General features: G+C 42.6%; 1 protein-coding gene across 8 annotated transcripts in view; it reads right to left on the bottom strand.

Annotated features, from left to right (window-relative positions):
- atxn2 (ataxin 2) overlaps positions 1–22,440 on the bottom strand; it is a 35,158-nt gene extending 12,718 nt beyond the window's left edge. For 4 of the 8 annotated variants that reach the window (XM_036526371.1, XM_036526372.1, XM_036526375.1 and 1 more), the window contains exons 1-11: positions 22,007–22,440; positions 17,285–17,321; positions 16,906–16,965; positions 15,887–15,958; positions 14,835–14,985; positions 13,816–13,830; positions 5,716–5,846; positions 5,294–5,385; positions 4,437–4,628; positions 3,804–3,976; positions 1,378–1,587 (exon numbers count right to left, since the gene is read on the bottom strand). In XM_036526371.1, the coding sequence (XP_036382264.1) occupies positions 1,378–1,587; positions 3,804–3,976; positions 4,437–4,628; positions 5,294–5,385; positions 5,716–5,846; positions 13,816–13,830; positions 14,835–14,985; positions 15,887–15,958; positions 16,906–16,965; positions 17,285–17,321; positions 22,007–22,122 (1,249 nt within the window). In that variant the 5' untranslated portion in view covers positions 22,123–22,440. The remainder of the gene's footprint in view (positions 1–1,377; positions 1,588–3,803; positions 3,977–4,436; positions 4,629–5,293; positions 5,386–5,715; positions 5,847–13,815; positions 13,831–14,834; positions 14,986–15,886; positions 15,959–16,905; positions 16,966–17,284; positions 17,322–22,006) is intronic. The other 4 variants (XM_036526373.1, XM_036526378.1, XM_036526379.1 and 1 more) reach the window with 2 other exon arrangements.
- Between the last annotated feature and the right edge of the window lie 4,271 nt (positions 22,441–26,711).

Genomic DNA, 26,711 nt, shown 5'->3' with positions numbered 1-26,711 from the left:
GGGGTTTCCCTGGTGTCTCAAAAGCTGCTAGATTTGCAACCTCATGTCTTAACTTTACATGCAGTCACCATTTGGAAATGAGGACAACTCCCCGGAGTTACAGGTATGAGGATATGCTGCTAAAATGAAAAGACTAGAGTCACTGAAGGCGAGACCTTCCCATCACTGTTCTATACGAGTGAATTACTGAGTCAGTGACAGCTTCATGAAGATGAAAACCACTACAGACACCATTCTCATGGGCCAAGTCTGTTTAAGCCCAGCTGCCAAACCAAGATGGATCACAGTGATGAATGCCACACCCACACAGCCTCCTCCATATGCCATGCCTAAAAGAGCACCAACCCTGGCTGTTGTTGTCATGATTCTGTGATAACCATTCCTAGACAAACACAAGTTAACATCAGATTAAATTGGACATGGTCGGTGCCATTTTGGGCTGCTCCTGTTTGGGCAGCTTACTCCCAGTTTCCTGGGAATCCTGGAACGTCTACCTTCATTGCTCTTCAGTGTTAGCAATGGAACCTCAAACACCTAAAAACACCAGAGGAAGCTGCCTTAAAACACCCATGTAATGGGTTCTGCCATGTCATGTCACTGACCTACACACACATCTGTTGACAACACTGTTGGGGGGGAAAAAAAAAATCAAAGTTCCTGTAATGAGATTTGACAAGGGTGACAATAACAGGTAAGGAGAGTAAAGGCTGATTAATAGTGGTGAAAAGCAGATTACAGAAAACAGCTTGAGTTCCACTCTGAAATCACACAGAATGCAGTCTAAATTTGCCACCTCAAAGCGTTGTGAAACATACAACACAGGTCTTGAGGGATGTGAATTTTTTAAAGTCTAGCCTGCACTGCGCTCCCACCCTGCTGCTTTGCTGTACTGCATTCAGTGTGAATGTATCCATTCTATAAAATGGAAGCTATTTTTTTTTTACCCCAACAGCAAGCTGCTTTCCACCAATGTAAGCCAGCCTTAACTCATTACAAGCTTGGGGAAAAAAAAAACACATCAACAGCCGTGGGAATTCACCCCGCCTATGAAGAGTCACAAGGTGGGTGAGTTTAGTCGCGTGTCCCTGAAGTGTCCAAACCTTTTCAAGTGAGTGAGCAAGTTAGTCAGTTAACCACTCCAGCGCAACCCGAGAGAGTGACCACTCCAGTGTGGGACATGCACAGGACCAGTCAAGGGGGAGAAAGACAGGAAGGTGGAAAAGGCACAAGTCAAGAAAAGGCTTTCACTCAAAAAAACAATCACCGGTACTTGAGGTTAAAAATCTCAACATTAGCATGTTATGAAGAAAACCCATCAAGGCGACAAACACAGCCCACTCAAAACAGACAACGGCATCTACTGCGATTGGGTGGTACCTTCTGTGGACATGCGTTTAGGCATAGTAGAGACAGGAGCTGGAGAACCATGAGCAGAGGGGTGAGACGGGGGGCGCGAGGGCCTGGAGGGGGGTCTGGAGGGCGGCCGGGTAGGAGTGGCGGCCCGAGGCGGAAGAGAGTTGGGGCCTGACTGGTAGCGAGAAGGTGGGCGAGAGGAAGGAGATGGGCAAGGCGATGGCCAGGGGGCACCTGACGAGGACAAATGAGAATGAAGGAAACTATAAAAAAAACTAAAAGAAACCAACGATGTGCAGGGAGAGGGGAAACGGGGAAGGCATGAGAAAGGAAACAGAAATGTGCACTAAAATGAGGAGGGGGGAAAAAGAGAAAAAAAAAACTGAAAATGTAATGAGATGTACTAAGTCCTTGAATGCTTTTGGTGGAGTCTTTCCAGAGTCTGTTTCATATCATGGATTCACTAGTATCATCTGAGAGCATTTCAAAGGTCAATCCACAAGACCCAGAATCTTATGAACGCAATAACCTAGATTCAACAGAGATAGTTGGATCAGTTTCTTGTACTTCACGGCTTCCTGTTTAATACCTCCCATGTATATTCTCGTACCGAGACCAGGCAGAGATTAATTACGAATACTGCCACTGGCCTACAAACTACTAGTCTAGACACACAAACTGACTAAACATTTACTGGTTCACCAGGTTTGGAGCAGGTTGTAGATCTCCTGACTGACTGTGAGCTACAAGTCTCATTTTGGCCAATAATAAATGAAAGAGGTGTTACTCTGATGATTTCAAAATCTTGATTAAGTGCCATTGGCAACACTGTAGTAAACATGCATTTTGCATAACTGTACAGTGGCACATTGGCAAACAAGTATTAAAAGCCATTAAACTCCAACCACTTCTGTGAAAATGATAAATCAATGACAGCATAATCCTTCACTAATCTTTCATGAAACGTCTTCTATTTCCAAAGGGTTCAGTTACTTGGCTTAGAAAAGAGACCATTGAGAGATGTTTTAAAGACCTCTGTTTTCTCCCAATGTACGTTATCTAGGTTGAATTATATGTACCCATTTTGAAGTTTACAAAATGTGTGATCTGCACATGTCTGTATATTGGCCCCAAAATACTCCTTTTGCCTCAGTGAGTTTCAGGGGAATGCACTGGCAAAAAACAAACCTTTGCCAAAGAGGAAACTGTGTGAAGCTGTAGTGTAGATTAACATCAGGTCTATGTTAGCCACCTGGAAACTGGCAGTGAGCTTTCCAGCTGTCTAGCTTTTTAAAGCTCAAAAGAGGGAGCTTTGTTGTGATAAAGGTTAAGAGGCAAGCTAACACTTTCACAGCTATATTCTTCATACATCAATGAAGTACAATGCAAATTCCTTGTCAGTTTATTTTCTTTCCCTTTAGCTTCCTAACTAGAACTACTACAGAAAAAGACCTGGCTTGCAGAATATAGCTACTGTACATACTGACAGTTATATAAAAAACAGCATTGCTAGCTAGAAGGAGAAAGCGAACATTTCAATGACTATTCACAAGTTAAACCATTAAAAATGAAAACAAATTGGTGTGGTTCCCTCTGTAAGTACTAAGGGCTTGTGGTGGTCAAACAATCATAAATATGGGTGAGGACCAGTACTACCATTGAATTGTGGTCATGAGGCATGAAACCACAACGTATCACAAATGAAGCCTATGCATTATATGACATTAAAACATTATTGTCAGTGGAAATCCCTGACAGAAATTCTGCGCAATACACAGAATACCCACGGTATCATGCTGTTATATTGGGTGTTATACTGGATGTGTGTGCGTGCTCACGTCTAAGTAATAAATTAACCATTTGGGGCCTTTTATCTATCTACAGAAGCTGCAGGCTACTGAACAATGCAGGATAAGCACAGGGGTTAACACAGAGGGAAATGGAAAACAGGCTGGGGACAGAGGATGGAAAAAAGCTTCTCTGGGAGGAGTACAGCTGGGTCTGGGCAGTGCAGAACCACTGGGGGTAACACCGTGGGGGAGCCATCAGTCTTAAAGCACCTGTCACAGAGGGTCCACCAGCTTTGTCTGTTAATCCTCAAGCCACTGTCTCAAATCCCCTAGACGCTCATTTTTACAAAGAGAACAAGACACCTTGACGAGGGTCTAGTTGCGAAGGACAGGAAGGCCGAGCAGCCCAGGAGGAGTGACGTCAGTTCTCACCGGAGGTGGAGCTAAAGGGCAGGACTAAGACCAGATCAGCCTTTGTACCACAGTAAGGGCAAACATTACCCACTAATGGTTCAGAAACCCAGTTGCAAATATACAGAAGCATTAAAATGTGTCTCCAACCTGCTCTGAGAAACTGTAAGAGCAACTGGACTCACTAGAAGAATATGTGCAACTTGTATAGATGTAAAAAAACTTTCACAGCGGTGCATATCCACCTACCTCCATTTACGACCCGCTGGTCTGTTCCAGAGCTGGGGCTGTAATCGTGGGGTCCGGGGCGAGGGGGTGGGGGTCCGGAGCTGCTCTGCACCAGCCTGGGGGAGTTCTGCCTGCCAGCGCCCCATGACATCCCCTCTCTGTTCCTCTGGCCCGGAGGAATGTACTTGTTTTCTCTGCAGGGATGAGAACAGGAACCGTTACAAACTGTTCTCTGAGTGGGGGTAATAGCATCCCAATGACACAGATACCCCTCATCAGCTGAAGGCTGGACAAAATCCAAACTTCAGCCATGTGGCTGAAAATGACAACACCAATGAAAATGCTGGAGCAGTCCTGTGGAGAGTGGAGAGTTGTTTCTTTTTAAACTCTCCAAAGGACAAGGTTAAACAACCAAAGTTTATGGTATTGTTACTGAAGTTATTGTTTTACATAGTTGTGTTGACAGAATATTATGAAACAGAACAAAGGGAAAAGGACACAAAATACATGTACTGTTTAACGTCACAGTTGTCTCATGTTAAAATTAGCATTATTTATCAGTTTGGAGGAGGGTGATGCTACATTCAGAACGGAGCCTGCGCACAGGCCACAGCTGTGTCAGCCTATGTTCTTGCGGAGAGGGGGACCGCCCACCTGCTGTTGAGGGTGTGCGGCTCTCGCTCGCTACGGACAACGGCCGTGTACTTCTCCTCCTCGGAGCGGTCGTCGTTCTCCAGCGCCACGCGGGCCTTGTAGGTGGCGCTCGACTCGATCTCCTCCGCCAGCTGGGCCGCCCGCGCCTCCCTCTTCAGGAACTCCTCGGAGTTGTCCCGCTCCAGCGGAACTCTAAGAACGTTGTGGACAGACCCTAAATTTTTAACCGTCATCTCAAAGGCAACGCTAGCCTTTTCATTTCAACGCATCTAACTGGTACGTCATTCATTCAGCCTCTTCACTAATTCATCTTAGGGTGTCTGGATAAAAAGGCTGCATCGAGGCTGCACAACTGGTTGGGTGCAACAGCCATGTACGAAGGGCTGCAGCATTTAAGTGAAAAGAATGGTATGGCAGCTGGCTATGCATCAGAGCATGTATATATATAAGCATATATACAAACCAGTTCTCAGACAGGAAACCGCCTGCACATCCAACCTGCACGTGTGTAGAAGAAACAGTATACTAATGGACGCAAATGAAACTTCCGGACTCTGCGGTCTTGGCAAATCTAATGCGATAAGCTGAGCTTTCCACCACTGAACAGTCACCAGAGCATACAGCAAGGGTCTAATCATCCTGACCTCAGCGTAAGAAATGAAATTTGCAGAGACCACATCATGTAGAAGTTTCAGTATTAAGTATTATTAAACCCCAATGTTCAACCACTGTGGTTTTAAGAACTTATGTAAACAACTTCACTTTAAAATATCTAATCAGAGAATTGTCTGTATCATGCGTATCGGAAGGATGAGCTCTTCTAGCAAGGGTGGTCTCCCCAAAGTAGTGACACTCACGTGTAGGACGACAGGCTGCTGTCGTAGGTCGACTTCACGCCATAGTTCTCTTCGTTGAACTTGAACATGTCGTTGGGATCCCAACCATTCGACTAGCAAAAGGCAAAGAAGATAAAGGTCATTTTAGAACTAACCTCTAAAGCACTTATTAAATCCATGTACAATTCATCACACCTTTCTGAATGTCATTACAATGCTACAGGAAAAGGGGGGGGGGGGGGGGGACTTCAGACTTCATTGTTCCCCACTGAGGAGCAAGCATTGCTGGGATACTGAATCGCATTAAGTTCTTTGCTAAAGCCTTGTGAATTTATTAATAAGCACAACCGCTTCCACAGTTAGAGTTCTGCCTTCCTCAGAGAGCATGGAGCTAATCGCGCTGCATTCAGACAAAATTAAAAGAGGGCTCCGGCATGACCCACCACGTCGGTGTCCAACGCCTCCAGGCTGTCTGAGGCATGCTGTTCCCCTCCGTCCCAGGGCTCCAGGTCCTTCTCCTTGTGCTCCCCGTTAATCCGAGTGCTCACGCTAACTGCGGAGTCGGTGAAGTTGTCTGCACCGCAGGCGTGCGCACACACACACACACACACACACACACAGGCATGGGGGGGGAGAGACAGAGAGTCACATGACAAGAAGCTTTTGGGGGGTTTGGGGGGTGGGGGGGTGGGGGTGGGAAACGGGGGTGGGACTTGGGAGTAGGCACGTGACCCGCTGAGGCAAAGCGGTCCTGAACCAGGAGCGCTTGGTCTGGGTCCGGCTGGGTGCGTGAGACAACACTCAGGGCTGGAGAGAGTGGCGATGCCAACAGAAGCATGATTAGAAAACCAAATTAAAAAAAAAAAAGAAGAGGACAAACAGAAACCATGACATGCACTTTTTGCAACTGCTGCTTTAAAATTTGGTGTTGGCATTTCTGTAAGTGTAATTCACACCACAGTATTCACTTGGATGATGAACACAAATTTTCTGCTTTGGGTAAAGAAACAATTAAGGCATTTATTTTTATTGGCACAATGCTTCAAAATACTTTTTACAGTACTAAGGCACCTAGGCGTTTTTCCATGGAAAAAGTCCACATAACATTATACAGAAACAGCAACTATTTAACTGTAAGGAACATTTATTGAGTGTGTGGTAGAGGTTTTCCCTAGCAGTCATTTTCAAACACTTTTAAAACATATAAATATGAAGCTCCAGATAATTAACTGGGTTCAACAAAAAGCTTAAACTGAAGCACTTACAGAATGATCCTAGGTGCCCTTGTGAAACATGAGAACAATAAGCCAAACACTGCAGTGTGAACAACACTTTACTGCATTTGGGTACCTTTCCTCTCAGCCTGACACTGCACATCTTTAATCTTTCATTGGATTTGGTTCCAAGGTTGTGGAGGTTCCACAATGCAGGATGTGACTGAGAAACAGGGTAGGTAAAGAGTGACAGGCCTGCAGGCTGTTGCCATTTTGTGCAGAGTGATTTTCAGAGGAGCCCTGCCAGGGAGAAACTCTCGGTCTAAGTCAGCTGGACCCTGAAGGATCCCCCCCCCACCCCCGCGATGGAATCAAAAATAAAACTGATCAGCCTGGAGATGTTAAATGTCTCAGAGTCATATTGTGGAGAATAAGCACCACGATATAGCACAGCCCTAAAAACCAGACTGAATTTTCCCTGCAACATAACAAAGCTGGGTAAGACCTAGTCAAAGGGCAAAAGGTAACCAAGCACCAGAACTCAGGACATGCTACCATTGTATGAGTGCACCTGGATGCCAGCATCTACCATCTAGGCCTGTGGAGCAGCAGGAAACATTTTCCAGGATACAGACACACACCAAACTATCTGAAAATCACATCTTTAGACTTAGTCCCCTGCCCTCTGGGTAACAGCTACAAAACTTTGCACCGTCAGTGAAACTAAAGAACAGCATCCACACATGCAGTCAGTGGTATGTGAAACGTCATTTTCTGATTGAAAAAGAACTTAAAGGTTTGATAGATTAATGGCTGTCACAACTGTACAACTGATACTGAGAAACCCACCCATAAAATGTGTTTAGCTGGTTCTAACCTTCCCTGATGAAATTTGTAATGTGGTTGCTTGCTGCATCTGCTGCCTGTTAGTGTTGAGGAAATTTCTCACCTTTGCATTGTGATTCCCAACGTGTGCCCTGACCAAATTAACCCTGGCACAATGGCAAACTGCAGGCAGATGGTTTGATTTAGGTGGTTAGAGAGAGTGTGCGAGTGGCTACTTCTCAGGTTAATCTTAAGTCACGTAACCTCCCCCTCAACTGATTGCACATTTTCAGCAGGACTTCCCAAGGGATGAGGGCTTGGCCCCCTTCAGTTCTATATTTATGCTAAATTACATGGACCTGTCATTTCTGCACATGGGTTTTCCTACAATATTTATACATATGCCCTCCCCTAATCTCTATCCCCCCGTGCAAACATGTTCCATTCACCTGCAAAATCCTCACCTCTCCCAGACCTCGGGATATCAGTGCATGGATCTATAGTGTTACCTTCCCGGAATGTGGAGAACCTCGATGTTACTCCTGATAAGAGGTACTAATTAACAGAGTATTTCACTCTCATGGCCCCAGTCCTGCAGGTTCTCTCTCAAGAAAATTAGAAAACTAGTGAAGTTCCACACCATCTGCTCTCCATCTCCCCAGCTCCTTGTCAAGGCCCTTTGACTATCTACTAGGAATACTGTTCTTACATGGCCAATTATCCTGCCTCTGTCACTGGATCCCATAAAGGTATTCAGAACGGTACAGCTCAGCTGTCTTTCAATCTCCTAAAATATAGCCATTTCTCACCTCTCCTCCTATCCCTCCTCCAGATTCTGGCACCAGATTGGCACCAGCTCATGGGTAGAATCCCTTCCTACCTTGTGTCCATCACAAGACTTTGCACCTCAGCACCAACCCTCTGCTCGGCAACTTCCCTTTCCTTCGTGGCTGAAACCTGCTCTTTCTTTGCCTCCCCTCCCTCCCCCATCCCAGGGCTGTGATATTAACTGCCAGTAATTGTCAGACATCCAAATCATCTTCCCACGCTAACCATCTTCTTTCTGTCTGATGCACAACAGCCCATATCTGATCACTCAATCTTGTAATGAATTCCGATACTTTCGAAAAGCTCTCAGTTCATTGCAAGCATGGTAGTATGATGCAAATGAATTTTCCTCTTATGACTCACTGTTGGCACCGTGTAAACATTGACTTATGAAAATGTTCCGTCTATTGATCATCATTAGGCTCTAGTTTCAGTCTTAGTATGATACATTTTAGATGTTCTTAAGGATAACTGCTAGGCACTGTGTTTATGGTTGTGGTGTTTTTATTTGAACTTAATTTTACGTTAATGACTATTTACTACAATTTGGTTGCTCTGTACCCATTTTATTGTTCCTGTTTTGCATTTACTGCATCATACAACTCATTTGAGTTGCTGTGGATCACAGCATCCATATATGTATCTGACCAGCACTCTTTGCACTGTTGATATCCAGATATCATATCCATTTATACATATATGTAAAACATGCCAACAATAACACTGCACTAAATGCCCTTTTATGGATATGACTGGCAGGACAAACAAATAGTAGGCTGGTCAGCAAGATAGTTAGCTAGTTGGATCATAATAATATTGCGTCATCATCTTTGCTAATCATAACTACCAAATGTTTTATAAGGGTCAAATTATTCTCAGTTTAACAGTATTCCATTCCACATTTTCACCACTATTACTGGGTAAAGGAGCAGTTCGCCCAGTTAGGATATTCACATATGTTTCATGGTATATCAAGTAAACTGTGATAAAAGTTAACCTAAAGGCTGATGATGACTCTTGGTATGACTAGCCAAGAAACACAGGTAAGAGAGAGGGGCAACCTCAGGAGATTGTGGGGTTTTCTACTACTTGTAAAAGAAAGGGAAACTGCTGAATACAGCACATGTGAAATTGAAATTAAGAGTTAGAATCTCATAAATCATTTGAAATAAATTTCAATGACTGATAATCACAATCAAATTCAGTGTTATATTCAAACTTGAATCAAAAGATAAGAGCCTTAAATGATGCAGACTCTAATATAGACACCCGACATTAAACAGTGTGATGCTCCACGTTTTTCCCCGATTGAATCCTTGTCTCAAAATGAAGGATAACCAAGGCATAGCAAGCTTTAATTACCAGCACAGCAGAGCAGCAGATTAAAGATGTAGTTGCTGAGAGCGCACAGCTTCATCAATTCCACCTGTCAGTCTGAACTGGGAACGACCGCCCATGCCTGCAGGCAACTCCAATGATCAATGTTGAACACACAAAGTGCTTCTACACGGGACTGAACGGACATGCACCAAGACAAAGACACTACACACACACGGTGCAGAAAACACACATGAACAAACGCACACTGCCACACACGGCCAGGAATACAGATCTAGACCTACGCATATGCAAACACAAAAGCAAACACACACATACACTTTCCTGTCTCCTCATGGCCTCAGATGACTCCCAGCACACACACCTCCAAGACTTCCTCTCTGCACCAACCTACACATCTCTGTCAGGGGTTATCGATTACACCGCCGCCGCCACAGGCTAGACATAAGACACCAACGATCAATACGGCCAACCGTCCTGATGCTTCCCTGTTTCAATCCATGGCATATAAACAACTTCCGAGTCAGACACCTGCTCTGGATGGACGGGGTCCCAAACTGCTGCCCAAAGATGCAGTAACAGCACCCTAATTACAATAAACCATTCGGTGTAAAATCTTAAGCCGATCCAGGACTGCTCCTTGGGACTATCAACCTGCACCCACATGCTCAATGCCCATCTGAAAACAACACACAGAAACCAGAATCTGACAGTATTTGTATTATCCAACACTGCACAATAAAAACTCCTCAGGCCACATAACCTCATTAATAACGTAATAAATGTCATATTCTGCGTGGAGATATACTGTAGCGACTCTTCTAGCAGCAGATACCTTCCTATCTAATTTTTACATTTGATTCATATCCCATTTAAAATATTAAGTAATGACATAGGACTGAAAAAAAATTGTGAGGATGCAGTGTCGGATGTAGAGTGCAGCTAACAGACTGGCTCTTTAACATATTTAACCCACACGTTAGCTTGTAGGCAAACACTGACAGGAATGTTAGCGACTCAAGCTATGCGCAATGATAAAAAGACTAACAGAGGGCTTGATTACAAAGCGCAAATCAAAACATTTCGCCAAAAACTGCTGTTTTGATAGAAATTACTCTAAAATGCAGTGCAAGCTCTGGCAAAATACAATTTGGAATGCTGCTATGAAAATTTAATTAGATTTATCTCCTATTCAATAGCAAAGAGAAAAATGGTTTGCTCATTCTATCAAATCTCAATTTAGTCTGCCTCGCCATATTGTGCGCATCTTCACATGTGCAGTATCAGAACTGTGTTCTTATGTATGTAGCCGAATATGGACGTCTAGCTCTGTGCTTCTGACCAAGCCTTCGTACACATTCTGGGTCAAGAACAGTATTAGGTAACCGCACTTGCCAAAGTTTGGAACACACAAATGTGTTCACAGTATTAAACACATGCCCCATCTCCAGTAATACTGTACTCAGTAGACGTTAAGGCACTTTCAGAGTTGCTCAATATTTGAGCACAAACACATCAATATCATACAATACATCAAAGCAAAGGCTCCAGTCCACATTTAAAATCACCAAACAACTCTGAGCGCACTGTGTAAGCAGAGAAACAACAGATTGCTGCAGGCATGGTCTTTCGATCAGATACACCCCTTCATGTTGCTTTTTTGTGCCGAACCACATCTCTTCTACATCGTTTCCAATGAAAACGTATTCCAGTAAAGGGAACTGGCACATCTGTTTTGCCAGCTTAAGTGTGAGGCCAAACATCTTGAAACTTGCATGTGAGCTAAGTGGGACCGGTGGACACCAGGGCTGGACTGCATCCTGAAGCCACAGTGGAAGAAACAAGTTGGTGAGCAAAAAACGACTTTTGTCGAATTTTGCTGTGAACACCAATGAACGAGATGTAGAAAATGCAGCACTGAAACATACAGGGTTAGACTGCATGGAGATTAAACGCATTGCTTTGAGCAAGCCACACAAATATGAGTATCACATTGTGCAAGTACATTTAACTTCATTACTTCAGAATGTGTGGAAATTTGCTGTTAATGTTTACTTTGGTGAAGTATTTTGTTATTTTTAAATATGGAACTTTGATTTAATGTGACAGTTCTTCATTGTACTCAATTTAGTAAAGCAGTTGCAGATGTTACTGTAAAGCACATCTTCACCTGTATCAGAAAGTTCTCCATACACAATTAGCGTGGGTTGAAAACCCAAGCCATATTAACATTGGTGATTTACATGATCAGGAATGATGTCTCCCATATTACTTATGGAACCTAGTGCAGACAATGCAGCAGTACAAAGCAAAAAGGCAAAAGGTCACCGAGTTGGACTTGATCAAACAGTTCACTTGGCATTGAAAAACAATCTCCACAGGAAAGATCCGGAAAAGCACTTTACAAAAGTTGTTGAGGCATTTAATTTGATGAACAGACTGACGCTTGCGTGTATGGTAAGTATTCTAGCTTCCTCGGTGTGCAATGCCTCCCTATAAATGGGAAAGTGAAACAGTGAACAGCCCCCCCGCCATCACACTCATGGACCACACCTTCTGGCTCATCAGGGAATGCATGGCAGTATCTTTCTTTCATGTCTCGTTAAAGAAAATGGGCAGTGTCTGATACTACCGTCTCTCATCACAGAGGGTGACTTGCACACGCACTGCAGTGACACAAAGCTATGGCAGGGTTATTGTTTCAGCATGTTTCCGTACAGAAAACAGGCTGCAGACACCTTTCTTAGCATGCAACATACGACCACAGCACGTCAGCAGAAGCCTGTGTCTGTCCACAATCCCTGTGTACTGGGGAGGGGGTGGTCTTGTGAATACACTGAGCGTTTCATTAGATTAATAACAGCAGGCTGTGGGAAGGTAGCAACATCTTTTATTACCAGCTTTTAACTCCAGCCAAAATAGCATGATCCCAATCCCAATCCCAAGTGGGATGTGACTGCAACACATACCAACCACTCTTTCACATGCTAAACCGCAGACTCCTCAGTTCCAATCATCCACTCCTTTGCATGCAAATTGAGGTGACTTTCACACCTACTGTAGTTTCTTTGCATCGATGTTCACTTGCAACCTCTATTTTTTTCTTTGTTGCTGCTCTGACTGGAAACCACATGACACTGGAATGTGTTCAAGGGAAACGGAAAACTGGACCGTAAAATGTCAGAATGTAAACAAGCACATGTGCAAAAGGCACAGCAGGCTGTAAAGACTGCGGAACTGTCCAAAGCAACAGGCCTGGAGAACCATTTGTGAGTGAGTTTTTTTATTTTGCTGCTCTAGTGAAAACCATCATTGAACATGCTGTAAATTTCAGCATTTTCCCTAGTTGGTTTCCCTATTGTTCCTGTCTTCCAACAGTGTCACAAGGCTCCCAATCTCATCATTCGCCTGTATTGATTCCCTTGGTGTTCATCAGACTTAAAAATTCTGTTACTTGCACAAGCCATTGAGTGGTTACGCAGCAAAGTTGTTTACTTCAACTGAAGGAAAGCAGGAATGTCTGTTGCAAGCATACAGTACCTCGAAACAAGCTGGTTCTTTTTTGGGAAATGGAAGGGTTGAACTTAAACGAAAACTGCACTAGAGTTTGTGATTTATCCCAGGCCACCTCACAGAAGCCAAGTTCATTTCACTTTGACAGGTGTGAGAGCTTGTCTTGAACTAAACCAAAATGTTGGTCTGAAACAATCCTTCCAAAAACACTAGGAGTGAAAGCCACCAAAACCCGGTGGTTAAAGCTTTAACCACCAAAGTGAAAACCGTATATAAGCAACCTCTTTCCAGGTCATTAGCTTTAGCAATTAAGCTGCAAAGGCAACTCTTCACAGTAGGTGTGAGTGTGTTTATGTGTGTCCGCATGCTCATTTCTGTACTCATGTACACTTGTATATGACAGACTTTCTTCAAATTCAAAGATTAAAGATTGTGAGGTAAAAGAAAATACAGCTTTATAATGAGAGTGGAATGGAACCATGACCGAATAAATATAATGTGCCAAATCTCCAGATGCATATCAAGGTTTAAAATGAATTCTTAGCGGGTGGTAAAGCAAATGATTGGGAAAGATTGAGGGTCAAGATTTATCAACATGCTCTAGCAACAGACAATTCCTCATGTCAGTGACCAGTCATGGTCTTGGCCTCAAAGCATAATGAAGGTCAAAGGCAGGTCAGAGAGGACAAACAGTGACAATAACCAAAGTGGGCTTCCCCCCAACCCAAAAAATAAAGTATATTAATTCTGATCAGGGGGTTGTCATTTCTGGGTGCTTTAACAACAACAACAACAGTGCGCAAGAGCAGAAAACAAATATATTACCTGTTTCTGAAGAAACTACATTGATTACAGAAAAAGAGACATTAAAAAGAAGGTCAGTGGGAGGAAATGGCCGCCAATCAGTTTTCAATCAACATACAATTCATAACTAACTGATCTGGTTCTACAGTGGTTCGTAAGCTCTCTCACTCGCTGGTTGGCTTGCTCTCTCTCTCTCTCTCTTTCAGTTACATGATGCTAGGTCATCATTTGACTTCTGATACTATCAAGTCAAAGTAAATCACCTTAATCAGTCCTGCTTGTAGGGGAAAGGATTGTCCTGATAAGTGAATTCATACAACTTGTCAATTCACAACCGACCTTGGATATGGAAATCAATATTCTCATTTATCATGACCGAATGGTGACTGAGGAGCATTCAAAAATAAAAATAATAAAAAAAGATTTGACTGTCTCTCTCTAATTGATAAATGGCTTCCTGGCTGTACTGACAAACATGAAGATAACAAGACCTGAGGCACAGCAGCTGAGTTCATGCTGGTATTTCAAGCACTCAGTGAATGGCAAAAAATACAGTATTTGGAAAATCACATCCGTTTGACCACACAAAATATAAAGACACTACAAGTACAAGAATTCCATCTTTCTTTAATGTCACCACGTGAATTATTGAAGCAATCTTCAAACTAAATAATGCTTCTATTTTCAGGAAGACATCACTGGCTATGACAGGTAAGATTTCATGAACAACTTATCAGATTAGGCTGTTGTGCTAACTGGATTGAACCAATCAATGTTTTGTTTAATACAGCAAAGAAACCTGCCACCGATAAAAAGTACATTGTAACTCCACCCACTAAGTGGTTCATATTACTGATCACTAATTATGACTACCTATTAGGAATTATTGGACATGGCTGAGAAAAAAAAAAGATTTTGTAGACAAAATCTTTCATGGTACTCATAAAAACTTTTTATTATGCCTGTAAATCTGCTTAACCATGTCATAATGCAGCAAGGCAGCATGGCAAAGCAATGTGGGGGGGGCAGGGCGACCTCACCTTTCCTGGCGTAATTGAGGTCCACATCTTTGAACTGCACCACGACGACGTCCGAAGCCTTGAAGATGATGCTCTCTACAATGTCCTCCCGCCGCGGGCCCAGGCAAGAGTCTGGGCTCTTCCTGTGAGCTGCATCCAGGACCAGGTCGCACTGTGAACACAACGCATGTCTCCGCTTTGACCATGCTTAGTGACCGACACCAGTTCCACTTCTACAGTAAAAAAATAACTGCCCTCGCCCTGGCTGGTGAAGGGGAAGAACGCCACATCACCACAACTGAACCTTCCAATGGGGCTGTGAAGCAGTACAGTTGGAATCTGCACCAGAGGCGTTGGCAGCCCTGCTAGTTTTATTGGTTGCTTTGTAATATATATTCTAAAAAGGAACACAACTGACTGAACTCATATAAGAGTAAATTGATTCAGTTAATATTTATTAATTTACACATTTAAAGCCTCAGGTACAATGAAAACTTATAATCACCCAAGACTCGTCCTGACTCCTAAGGTCCTTGTGTGGCCAGGGTGGAAACCTCATGTACTGTTCCTCACCATACTGTGTCCATCCCCACACGTACAATATCAGTCTCCTTGTGTATTTAACTGAATATGGATGTCTACCTCTGTGCTTCTGACCAAGCCTTCGTACACACTTATTCAGGGCCGAGAACAGTATTAGATAACTGCACTTGCCAAAGCATGGAACACACGAGTGTCAATGGTATTAAACACATGACCCATGTACAGTAATACTGTACTGCATTAATTATTTACAGCTATGGTGCAGAATGTGATGTCTAAAGCTTTTTTATGAAGATCTAAAATTATTTTCAAGTGCATACCCACAATATGATATTCTTACATATTGAACAAGGGATGCAAACTAAAACTGAAACACACAAAACACGTGAATTTTAGCATCACGCTTACTAATGGTACAGCAGTGTGGTTCAACTAATATCATGCCAACTAACCATAAAAGTGAATATGTGAGAGCAAATAACTTTAATACGCTGAAGACTCCTATTCCTGCATCCCAACTTCCCTCTTACCTCTGGGCCATAGGTTTTAAAGACTCCTTCATACACTACTCCATTTTTGACCTTCAGTTCACATTTGGTTCCCTGTAGATAAAATCATGAACAAAAATAAAACTTTTGCATGGGCCCTTTGATCAGATTAAATTCACTTTTTCTCAGACACAGTGCATGCTCAAATTCAGCCCCAGACCCTAGAGCATCGTTCATCAGTAAACAATATGGCAATGACAGCACCAAAACTGGATTTAAGGGGAGTAACACAACGAGGGGGTTTCTAATATACATGTAGAACTCACATTTCATCTGGTGAAAATGTGACTTAACTTTTGGTTTTTATACCTTCCCGCACAGTTGAAAACTGTAACCTTATGCACAAACAGTCTTCACAACCATTGTAATTTTCACTATTTGCACCTTCATCACTACATTAGTCAAATTCCCCATCACTGGGAATCATACAAAAAAGTAGCTGTACTAGCTCTTGTAAGATGGTTATGACAGAGTGCAATCAGTTTTGCTTTGCTTTAGGCTAATTTGTTTATTCAGCAGTGAGCATCCACAGCATTGTACAAATATGCAGCCACCCAAAGAATTACGTCTGTTCATAGGATGGACAGTACACTCATAGGTTATCAATGAGCAGTGGTAATTAGGCTATAGGGACTTCCATGGCCTTTACATTCAGGTGTGACAGATAGGGGTGCGAGTATCTCCTTAAAATCACTTCCTCAATCAACAGGAGTTAAAAACAATGCAAAATACCCCAACTGCTCTTCCACTTTATAAACACACTCCAGAAGGATCAATTTAGGGCTTTTCCTATGCATCAGGTCAATAGTAAATTTTAACCAGAACTACTTAATTTTAGCCTTTAGCTAAAAATTAGTCACTGTCAACAGTTTATTGAAGACGTGCACACATATATTAATTATAGTCCTTGGATTTTTGTAGGGCATTTATACATATCAAACTTTGTACTTGAGACAAGTTGGCCATGATTTTGGATACTGATCAAGGAACAGGAAACTTACAACGACTGAAGTCAGGACATGCACCATCCTCATATTTGCGTAAACACCATTGAAGGCAATCTGAAAAACCAAGATTAAAGCCATGAGTGCTTCATCCATCTATAGTAAAATGACACGTTTAAAAGCAATTACACAAATTCATTTAAATTAACTGACCCTATCATGACCTATAAGCAAATGATCTTTTTTTTTCCAAGGGTTTTTGAGGGCTCTGTACTTCTGTGGCCAAGTACCACTGTCTGCCAAGTCCATTTGGGCCAGCTGTGTAAAAGTAAACTCTTCTGCTCCACCCTATGATCTTTATTCAGGTAAATAACCATCTATCGTAATAACTGAAAACTGTCAAGAATGGTGAAAATGAACAAGATTTTAGACTTACTGCAGGGGAAGAAGGACCTTTGACACTGTTGCGCCCTCTGGAAAAACAATCACACACATAATAATCATCACTGCAGACTCCACACATACTTGTAGTAAAGGCCTGAAACAGACCTTTACAGCACACAATCGCTTTCAAAAGCACAATCAACAGAATAAGCAATTACACATTCAAGGCAAATGCTACCTCAGATTAAAGAAAATGGCTCATGAGGACCAATCTTATCATACCTCACAAATCAAAAAAGCCCACATAAAAAGGAATTAAGACAATGATACGCTTGATGATTAACTGGGCTGAAAGGACCTTTATTCTTCGACAAAGCTCCAGATTGCTGTTTCAAAACAAAATCAATCAACTGTCCACTCGTGACCTCTTGGCACAGTAACATCATAAACTGACACACATTGCATGTCAGACCATTGCAAATGGAAACCATCTAGCTGCAAAATGCTCCCGACACTCCCCACGCAGCCAGCGCATCCCGTCTCCTACAGAAACCGTAACGCCGCCCAGGCTGCATTCTTGCTGCCATCAATTTCAAAGGTGCATCGTCGTGTCAGAGTTTCACTCTGACAGCTTGCTTCTAGGTGTTACTGTGCAGATCCCTGGGCGAACCAAGCGAGAACAGACATTTCCACATTTTCTGCTAAGCGGGGCACCTCCGTTGTCTTTTGATCTGCCTGCACGCGCTTCGGTCGCTTTTGCTTTCCGTCTCTGTGGCGTCTTCAGGAAGATGAATGAGAAAGTCCAGGGAAAAAAGAGAGAAACTAGCTTGAGCTTTCGAAAGCCCTGCGCATTCCTCTGATGAATAAATCTGACGACTTGCGTGGTGGCAGGCATGATGCTGTGACAAATGTCTTTCCCAGCAGTGTCACTACTACAAGTTAACATCAGTGACCCTAAATCATATCCCAGTGTACTGGTACTAGCGGAGCCAAAAGCTAACAGCGGGACACATATGCAAGGGTCCAACTGAGGAGATTAAATACTCCAGGTAATCAGAAACACAGAATGCAGCCACATCTGCCTAGTGTTGAGAGTGACACACCGGAAAAGCAAAGCTCCCAACAGTCTACTGTAGTAACTGTACTTTGGGTCTCAGGTGATCCCTGTTGGCGACACTTAAACTTCAAAGTCTATTGTGTCTTACTGTAAGTAATCTGATGACGTCCTCTGCAATTGCAACAAGCTCACTGGGGTAGTGAATCAAGCTGCGCTTATTAAATGACTTCCTCCTCAACAGATTGAAGACCAAGACAAAGATGCATCAAATTACCGGCATAACTCCTGATGAGGCGTAGACGCCCATCTGAAGCAAGCTCTCATTTCATAAAACAAACAAAGGCCATCTGTATGAATACACCACTGGGGAAAAAAGTTACATTGCAAATGTCAACATCAACTAATTTATTCAAGTAAATTTCAGGCAGACTTCCACCAATCCAATTTCAGCTCAGGATATGCTGGTCAGCAGGCCACCTCAGAAATGAACTGAGAGCTTCCTCTCCTTGTGCAGAGAAACTGACACTGACACGCTTTGACAGCTTAAGCCTTTAGGGTGTTTTCATACGAGGCTTTCAAACTTTAAGTGCCAAGCTCCCCAACAGTGAGACAAGATATTTAAATATTTCTCCAGTGAGATCACTACCTGGCCAGGCTAACAATTCTCCAAACATTCTGAAACCTTCGGAAAGTAAGCAGCCTAAGTGTGTATGTTTTGGGCACTTGTTTGGGCAGTTTAATGGAAACCATGAGCCACTGTGCACAGTTTGGTGAGTTTGCCCATGTGGAGGACCTGCACAGAACTGAAGCTGCGTTCCTTTCCCGCTGCATTTAGAATTCGCACAACTGGGCAAAGAGCGAGCGGGTGAGAGAGGACCACGACGCGCCAACCTGGAAATTTGCTGGGCTGCGTGCTGGCGGAACGGAAAGATGTCACTGTGATCTCTTCTTGCGGAGCTGAAGGGACACCGTCCTCCACGGACAATGGCCGCGCAAGTCCGCGAAGCTGCAAGCCGCCGAGTTAGAGCGGGGCTGCCAGCTCGCACTAATGCGACTCTGCATACCAGCCACTCTCCTCACTCTTCAATGCACAGCGCACCGCCACCGCAGCGGGGCGGGCGTCTCTCGGGTCAGCACCCATTACGTTTCAGGAACGCTCTGCCCACATCGGGACAGCGCGTCCACAACCGCACGTTCAAACATCCCACACTCAAACCGGGGGCCTTTCCAGCGAGCCTGCCGCTTTGTCCGAATGGGTCTCCTGTCTTCTCAGCTGTTGTAGCACATATGGCATACAGAGGTCGTGTCAGGTAAGCAATGCCTTAGGGAACGGGGCGAGTTTTTGCAGTCGCCGCTTTTTTGCACTACCTTCATGTCAATCGGTGATACAGGCTGTATCTGCAGATTCAGCGACTGAAGCGTACCATCACAGATTTGTGAAGGGAGAGTGTGCACATTCCATGAGAGTTCAAGATTTTGGGGCATACACCCCAATACATGAAACCCCTACTGAATGAGCACGTCAGACAGAAATATTCCAGTCAATGCTTTTAGACTGGAGGGCTATAACAGGGGTTCTGTTACGTTTAAGGTGCAAATCAGATTGACAGAAGTATTATTCCACCTCTTTCACTAGTAAAACTAGACTGTTCTAACATGCCCTGCCAAACATACTAGGGCTTTTACATTACTTCTAAATGACATTCCATCATTCCACTGGTCTATACAAGGTCATTAATGTGAAGAGGCATTCTTACAGGAGTTTCCACGATTGTCTGGCTGTACCTAAAGCAAGTGTACAGTGCCATGATAGTGTTTCTGAGATGACAGAGAGAGAAGAGAGGGGAGGGGCTGTATTCCTGTATCAGGACAGGTGCTTCTGCCCAGCTGATCTAATCGGACAATCTCAGCAGCGGAAATACGCGTCAGTGTATCCACATGGGAAGGCAGAGACTCATTCATTTGTTTCAATTCAGCAGGGCATGATGGTTCACAAATTTCCAATGGAGGTAACTAAATGGCCAAAGTAATCGTGCTCCCTGTCCCTTTTACTCACATGAAGGGGGAAGTGGAAAGCTCAGCTGTTGCAACAGAACTGCATGACGACGTTCAAACAACATTAAAGCACGAGACGCCGGTTAACTTACGCAAGTCTGATAGCTACACACACTAAACGCGAGACCTCAGCTGTGACACAGATATGCCGTTTACCGAGAATAAAAGGCACACACTGCGTAAAAGCCAGCCATATGTCTTTTGACAGAGCTGTTCCAGCCATTGAGAAGAGAAATTTTCAAGGACACACATGTACAACAAGCAGCAGGCACAACGTCAAGGTTGACGCCGTCTCATCTCTCCCTTCTTTGGATCCAGGTTACTCACATGCACGACCACCTAAGTCAGACACACTTACAACGGTACGTCGCTGTGTTGCTCGTATAGAGACACGTTACAGAAATTCCAACCCTCAACAGCCCAATGCACCCGTAAATACCCACTATCATGGAAACAAGCCAGCTTGCTAGGAAAGTACGCACGCTATTTTTGAAATGCTAGTTAGCTAGGTAGCTAACGTTAGCTACGTTTGCCCCAGCCAAAGAACTACCTCGGGTGACAAGGAAATAAATCGGCAACTGGGTAAAACAAGTACCGACCTAACTGACCAATTACTGAACCCCCTAAGGCTGTATGATTAATAAATACATTTCACAAGGTTGGCTAGTCATGTCACAGAGAACTAGCTAGCTAGATCATTTTCATTGTCCCGTTACAAGACAGCAAGCTGGCCGTCACTCAGTCACATCTACATCAAAACATTAATTTGAGATATTGATTCCCTATAAACTGCACTGCCAGTAACTATCGATACTGAACAACTTGCCGTTATAATGCAAAACAAGTGTACGGTGCAGGGATAACTAGCAATGATTAGCTACCTATCGTTCCAGAACACCTAGCCAGTTGGTTAACAAGGAAATGCAATTACATAAAATGCAAGAATCCAATGCACGGAATTTTAAAAATGTGTACACTTGGATAATGTTACTAGCTAGCGAGCTAACTAGCTAGCTACCACCGGCTGTACCACTGGCCAGCACTGTTTGGTAATTCGCTGTCAAGCTTGCTAACGTTGCCACAAATCCGTCTTTGGAAGATTGCTGCTTTATGGCTTGGTGGCTAGATCCCGACACCTCGCGTTAACCAAGTTAAGTCAGTTCACTTTAGTCGTTGTAGTTTCGTACCTAACTAACGTTAGCTAACCAACGATTGAGAGTAATCCAATGGCTAGCTAGTTATACACTGCTAAACAGTTAACGTTACTAGCTAACAAGCTAGCGTACTAACTCGCTGCATATTATCATCCAGTGACAATATTAACATATTTAAGTCGGCATAGGGTCGACAAATTGAATGTAACTAGCCAGGTATGGGCATAAGGTCAATATCTAGCTAGCTAGTAAGAGCGACAGCAGAACACACGCAACACAATGCTTCCAGCTTGGGAAGGCAGGGTGTTTTTCTTCAGAGGGCCTAACACATACACTCGCACTAGGCCCGAATATTAACATTTATTTATAACATTAACATTTTCACAGAGAGTCCAAATACACCGACCCATACACTTTGGAACAAACCCCACGAACACCAGCACGGACATGTCAACCCGAAAGTATGCTATTTTGAGTTTAAGTTGTGAACGACTGAAAAAGCACCGACCTGCCCAAATTCTGTCGTCCGCCAGGTCCTCCACCTCCCCCGGCACCAGAGGCCGCAGCAGCGCCGCCGCTGCCACCGCCGGGTTTACGGTTACCACCGGCCTGCTTCATTGACATGATGATCCCATAAACAACGACTTATGCACTTTATTTCTACTATTTCCAAAATATGAAATCCAAAGACAAATGAAAAATAAATTATGTGCTAATGTTAGCTAACACTAAATAATGAATCCTGGCTTCAGCATAGATTACAATACTTCTTAAAAGCACGACAGATTTTTTTTTTCTTTTAAAAAGACAGTATGTCAACTACCCTTGTGTAATCAAGGCGTATATTCAACTTCCTGTCCCAAAGTTTTCTCCTTAAAATAAATTTAATTATAACAAATATGATTTTCAGCTATCTCGGTTTCTCTCTTGGTTGCTATCAGCGAAAAGACCAAAACAGTCTGAAAGGAGACAAAAAATAGCGGAGGGATATATCATGGGCGCAACGCTGCGTACACGCTCCTATGCTACCTTTTCGCCTTTTGACAGCTCTGCAAGGGGCCATATTAAAGAAGAGGGAATTGTTTTTTATCAAAGCGAGGACAAATTACACGGATTGTAGTTGTCATTTATTTTATCACAGGCACGGACATTTAAAAAGTCGCACTATTTACAGGAAGTCGAAAGATTACTTAAAACCAGCCGAGGTGATATGGCCACCACGTGAGCCGGTGGAAGTGGTTCTTTCGAACAAGTTGTACAGTTTTTAGCGAATTGCGCGTATATGAGTGTTAGGTGTTGTAGAAATAAAGCAAACCGTGCATGCAAACTCAGAGTAATGATAGCTACAAGCAATCTAAAATGGCATCTTCTTCTTTGTGTGGTCCCCTTACGTTAATTTCTCGTCTTAGCACTAGAAATGTTTGACAAAATGTAGAGTTAACAATCGACTGCTTGATTAGACGTACTTTGGAGTTCCCCACCCCACCCACCTATGTAAAATAATAACATTTTCACTGCTGCTCACTGTTCGCAGTCAAGCCGTCATATGCAGCTGTGCAAGTAATGCGACGAAACCGATAGCCTACGGATGGAAGCTGCTGAAAGCTGTTGGCTAGCTAATAACGGCTGGGTGTGTTGGTAGCTACCCTTAACCAGTAGATACCAATAGGCACACGGTGTTTATCAGATAGTTATATTATACAAAATACTATAACATATTAGCAAGATGGTAGTTTGCTTCTTAAAGTAATAAGGGCACCGCGGTGGATAAATTGTAACGCGATGAAATGAATGAAATGACGCAGCATTAGCAACATTGTAACAACTCCTCGATTGCGCATCACTGTTTTGTTTAGGATTGTCTCGACATTGTCCTCTGTCCTCTTGTCAAATTAAACATGACGTATCATTTATTGCTATTTGAGTAAAGAATGCCGTCTTCTATTTAATGCAATGGAAAACAGTTCCATTACGATTTAGAATTAGTGAAACCGTATTCTGATAAAACATCTTTTAAAACACTATAATGATAAAGTGGATATATTTGATTATGAAGAAATGCTAGTGTTTGCAGCTTCGGTAAAGCGGTCCCTGAAGCAGAACTGGAGCCACACGCATAGGGTGACTTGAAAATTACACTCTGCTGCGTAATGGTTAACTGTAGTGAGGTTGCGTATATGCAGTTGGCAGTAAATTTTGTGATGCTAAATCTAAGACGGGATCTTCCAGCTTCCCACGTTTACCCTTCCTCAGTAAAAAGCCACTTTCAAACATTCAAAATATGTGATGCCAACCACATTCGATTCCTGACCTAGATTAACAGTATAAGGTTGCATTTATTTTCTGCAATAATCCATGTTTTGAGTATTCATTTGAGCTTTTTTTCTTAACACTTGAGTCACTATTATATGCTTGTATTTATTTATATTAGTTCACTAGTGCGTAATACCTTGGCGAGAAAAACTTCAAAAAATATATGCAAACATGGATTTTAAAGGAATGGACCCTTCTGTAATACGATATTCTGACATTTCTGCAATACTAAGATCATATTTTAGTAATACCTCATACAAACCCAACAGAGGTACTACAGTTTAAAGACAACAATGCATAACCAAAATAAATGATTATTTATTCTTTTCTGCAGCACTTCTTTACAACCTAAAGGTTACACATGGCTTATACTGGGCTTGGAAAATAAAGTGCACCAAAACCTCAATGGAAAAAAATACAGCAAGAAAGCAATGTCCTGTACATGCATACATCACTCTGGCTAAATGGTGATGCACATACAATGCATTTTGTGTGGTTTCAGTTCAGCATCTCCCAGTAGATGAGGTTTTCCTTGTGTTTGTCCACATCATTAATAACTCTTTTGTGGATGAGCTTTAATTATGCTAACCATTGTGTATTGAGAAGACATATCCTATGTGTTCCTATGATTCTATTTCCTTTCTAGATGGTGTGAGAGTTAAAGATTGAAAGGGTGGAGGGTGGGTAGTGAGGATAGAGGGGAGGGGAGAGGAGGACAGTAACACTTTCATATGTCACATTATAAACTCATATTAGTTTAGCAGCTGATGCCATTGTTTTTGCAAATACATTGTTACATTAGTTATTTGCTTTCCACCTTTCCCTCACTGAGCTTTGGTGTTCAAATAGGACAATTCCTACAGTCACTGACACTATTAGAATCATATATGGGCATCTTTAAATGTGTATGTTGGCTGCAAAGAAGAGCCCTTTTTCATCTTGTCTTTGACCATGATGCTTGCCTACAACTATGACAAGCCTGCCAATCAGACAGCAGAGTTCCCATGTCTACCAGTCAGACTATACATTAACCTTCTCTCAGCAGTTTGGCCTTTTCTCAGGGTAAGAGGAAAGATAAAATCAACTGAAATGCAATGAACTTTAAAAAAGGAAATTGAAATAATTTAATATAGCTGTGAAACAGATTGTGTCACAAGAAAAACAGAAAGCAAAGACATCTCCATCCTTCTGAACATACCCCTGAGACACTAGTCACTCACTACACACACTTCAACAATAACAATCATATCCTCATTTATTTTCTTCATTATTTCATTGAAAACCAGTTCCTTTAAAATACATAGAATTAAATTTTTTGCACAGTCTGATGAAAGACTGTAGCCTGTAGCTCCACAGACTGTGGAAATATTAGAACACAATTTGTCACGCAGCTGCTTTTTTCCCTTGGACATTCTCGTTTCCAACAGATGATGTTATGTTTTTGCAATGTGGCAGGTACTGTATTTTGCAATGTCTGCCTCTAGCCAGTTGTTTCAGCAGTTTAAATGCCAGTTGGAAGCCTCTCTTAATAAGCAGTTCCAAAGTTTTTGAACACATGGTCTTTTAATCTATTAATTGCTACTAATTTGTTCTTTTTTTGGGGTTAGTTAAGTATGATGGGGGGTGTGGGGTCCTGAGTGGATCAGTCAGCAAAGGCCCTTGCTCCAGGTGGGTGAGCCCTGAGGCCCATAAAATTGCTGTGTCAAAACTGGACTGTGTCATCAGCTATCTACACTAAGGAGTCGCAAAATGGTAGGGCACAAATGGCTTTGTTTTGCTGGGTTAGGGTGGATTTAAATCCGCCTGGATTCCATGAGTCACTGCTGTATTAGCGACTTGCGAAGTTACATTTTACTGTCAAATAAGAGATGTGTCACTTCTCCAACTGGCGCTAGCTTTCCTGTGGTAAACCATATGACTTATGGTGTCGAAAATAGTTGTTGGCTGTTGTGGACCAGCGGTTTGGAGGAATGCTCACACCGTCCACAATTGCATAAGGCATAGTCTTGAGTTGAGTCGGACAGGTCTAATTGCCAATTCCAAAGTTGTAACGAAAGGAGAACAAATAATGGGATCAAAATGAAACCACCACATCTGGACTAGGGTTATCCAAAGGATCTGTCAGAGTATGGGAATATCATGTTGTGATGCTCCCTGGTGTTACTCTCTTATTTAAATATCATATTTGTTTTTCATGGACTGCCTCTCTTTGGCCAGTTTGTGCTCCTGGCAGTCACATTGTTCCTTGAGCTAGGCCTTCATGTTTCTGTTTTGCACAGACACAGGCGTGCTTTGTTAAAGTGCTCTGTAGTTATAGTTATTTACAGTCAATGTGAATTTTGGTTTGAATTTGTTGTAGCTTATCTGCAGATGTTGCCCCAGAAATAGGTCTCTACTAAAAACAACTTATTGGTTAATGATCTAAAAATGAATATATTATACAATATAACCCAAAATCACCATCACGTCATGCCTTTTGAGGAGTTTAAAACCAGGGGTTCAGTGCATGTTTTGGGTGCTCAGAAACAGTATGGCAAATCTAGTCCCACCTGGTGGGAAAACATATTATTGCAAGCAAACATCACTGAGTTTGTAACTTGATTGTGTTTGTGAATGGACCTGTGAATCCTCACAGAAATGTAGTACAGTCTCAAAAATGTTTCAATAAAATCAGGAGGAAATCATGAGAGGAAACATGTCACTCTAAAAGTTCTTTAAACATAGTTATGACAGCTCTCAACTCCTCAGCGATGTCCTTTTAAAGTCTACAATTTAATTTTTTCGAAACACTCCTTCCAGATTCCAGTTGACTTGTCAGAAGTGCTATACAGCACATAAAAGCACTTTAAACATACACACATAACTGTCTATATAACTAAACTACACGAATACTAATATTA

This window comes from Megalops cyprinoides, chromosome 4 (genome assembly GCF_013368585.1).
Source record: "Megalops cyprinoides isolate fMegCyp1 chromosome 4, fMegCyp1.pri, whole genome shotgun sequence".
Taxonomy (NCBI): domain Eukaryota; kingdom Metazoa; phylum Chordata; class Actinopteri; order Elopiformes; family Megalopidae; genus Megalops; species Megalops cyprinoides.
Note: the sequence above shows the minus strand (reverse complement) of the source record. Positions and strands in the feature narration are given on the sequence as shown.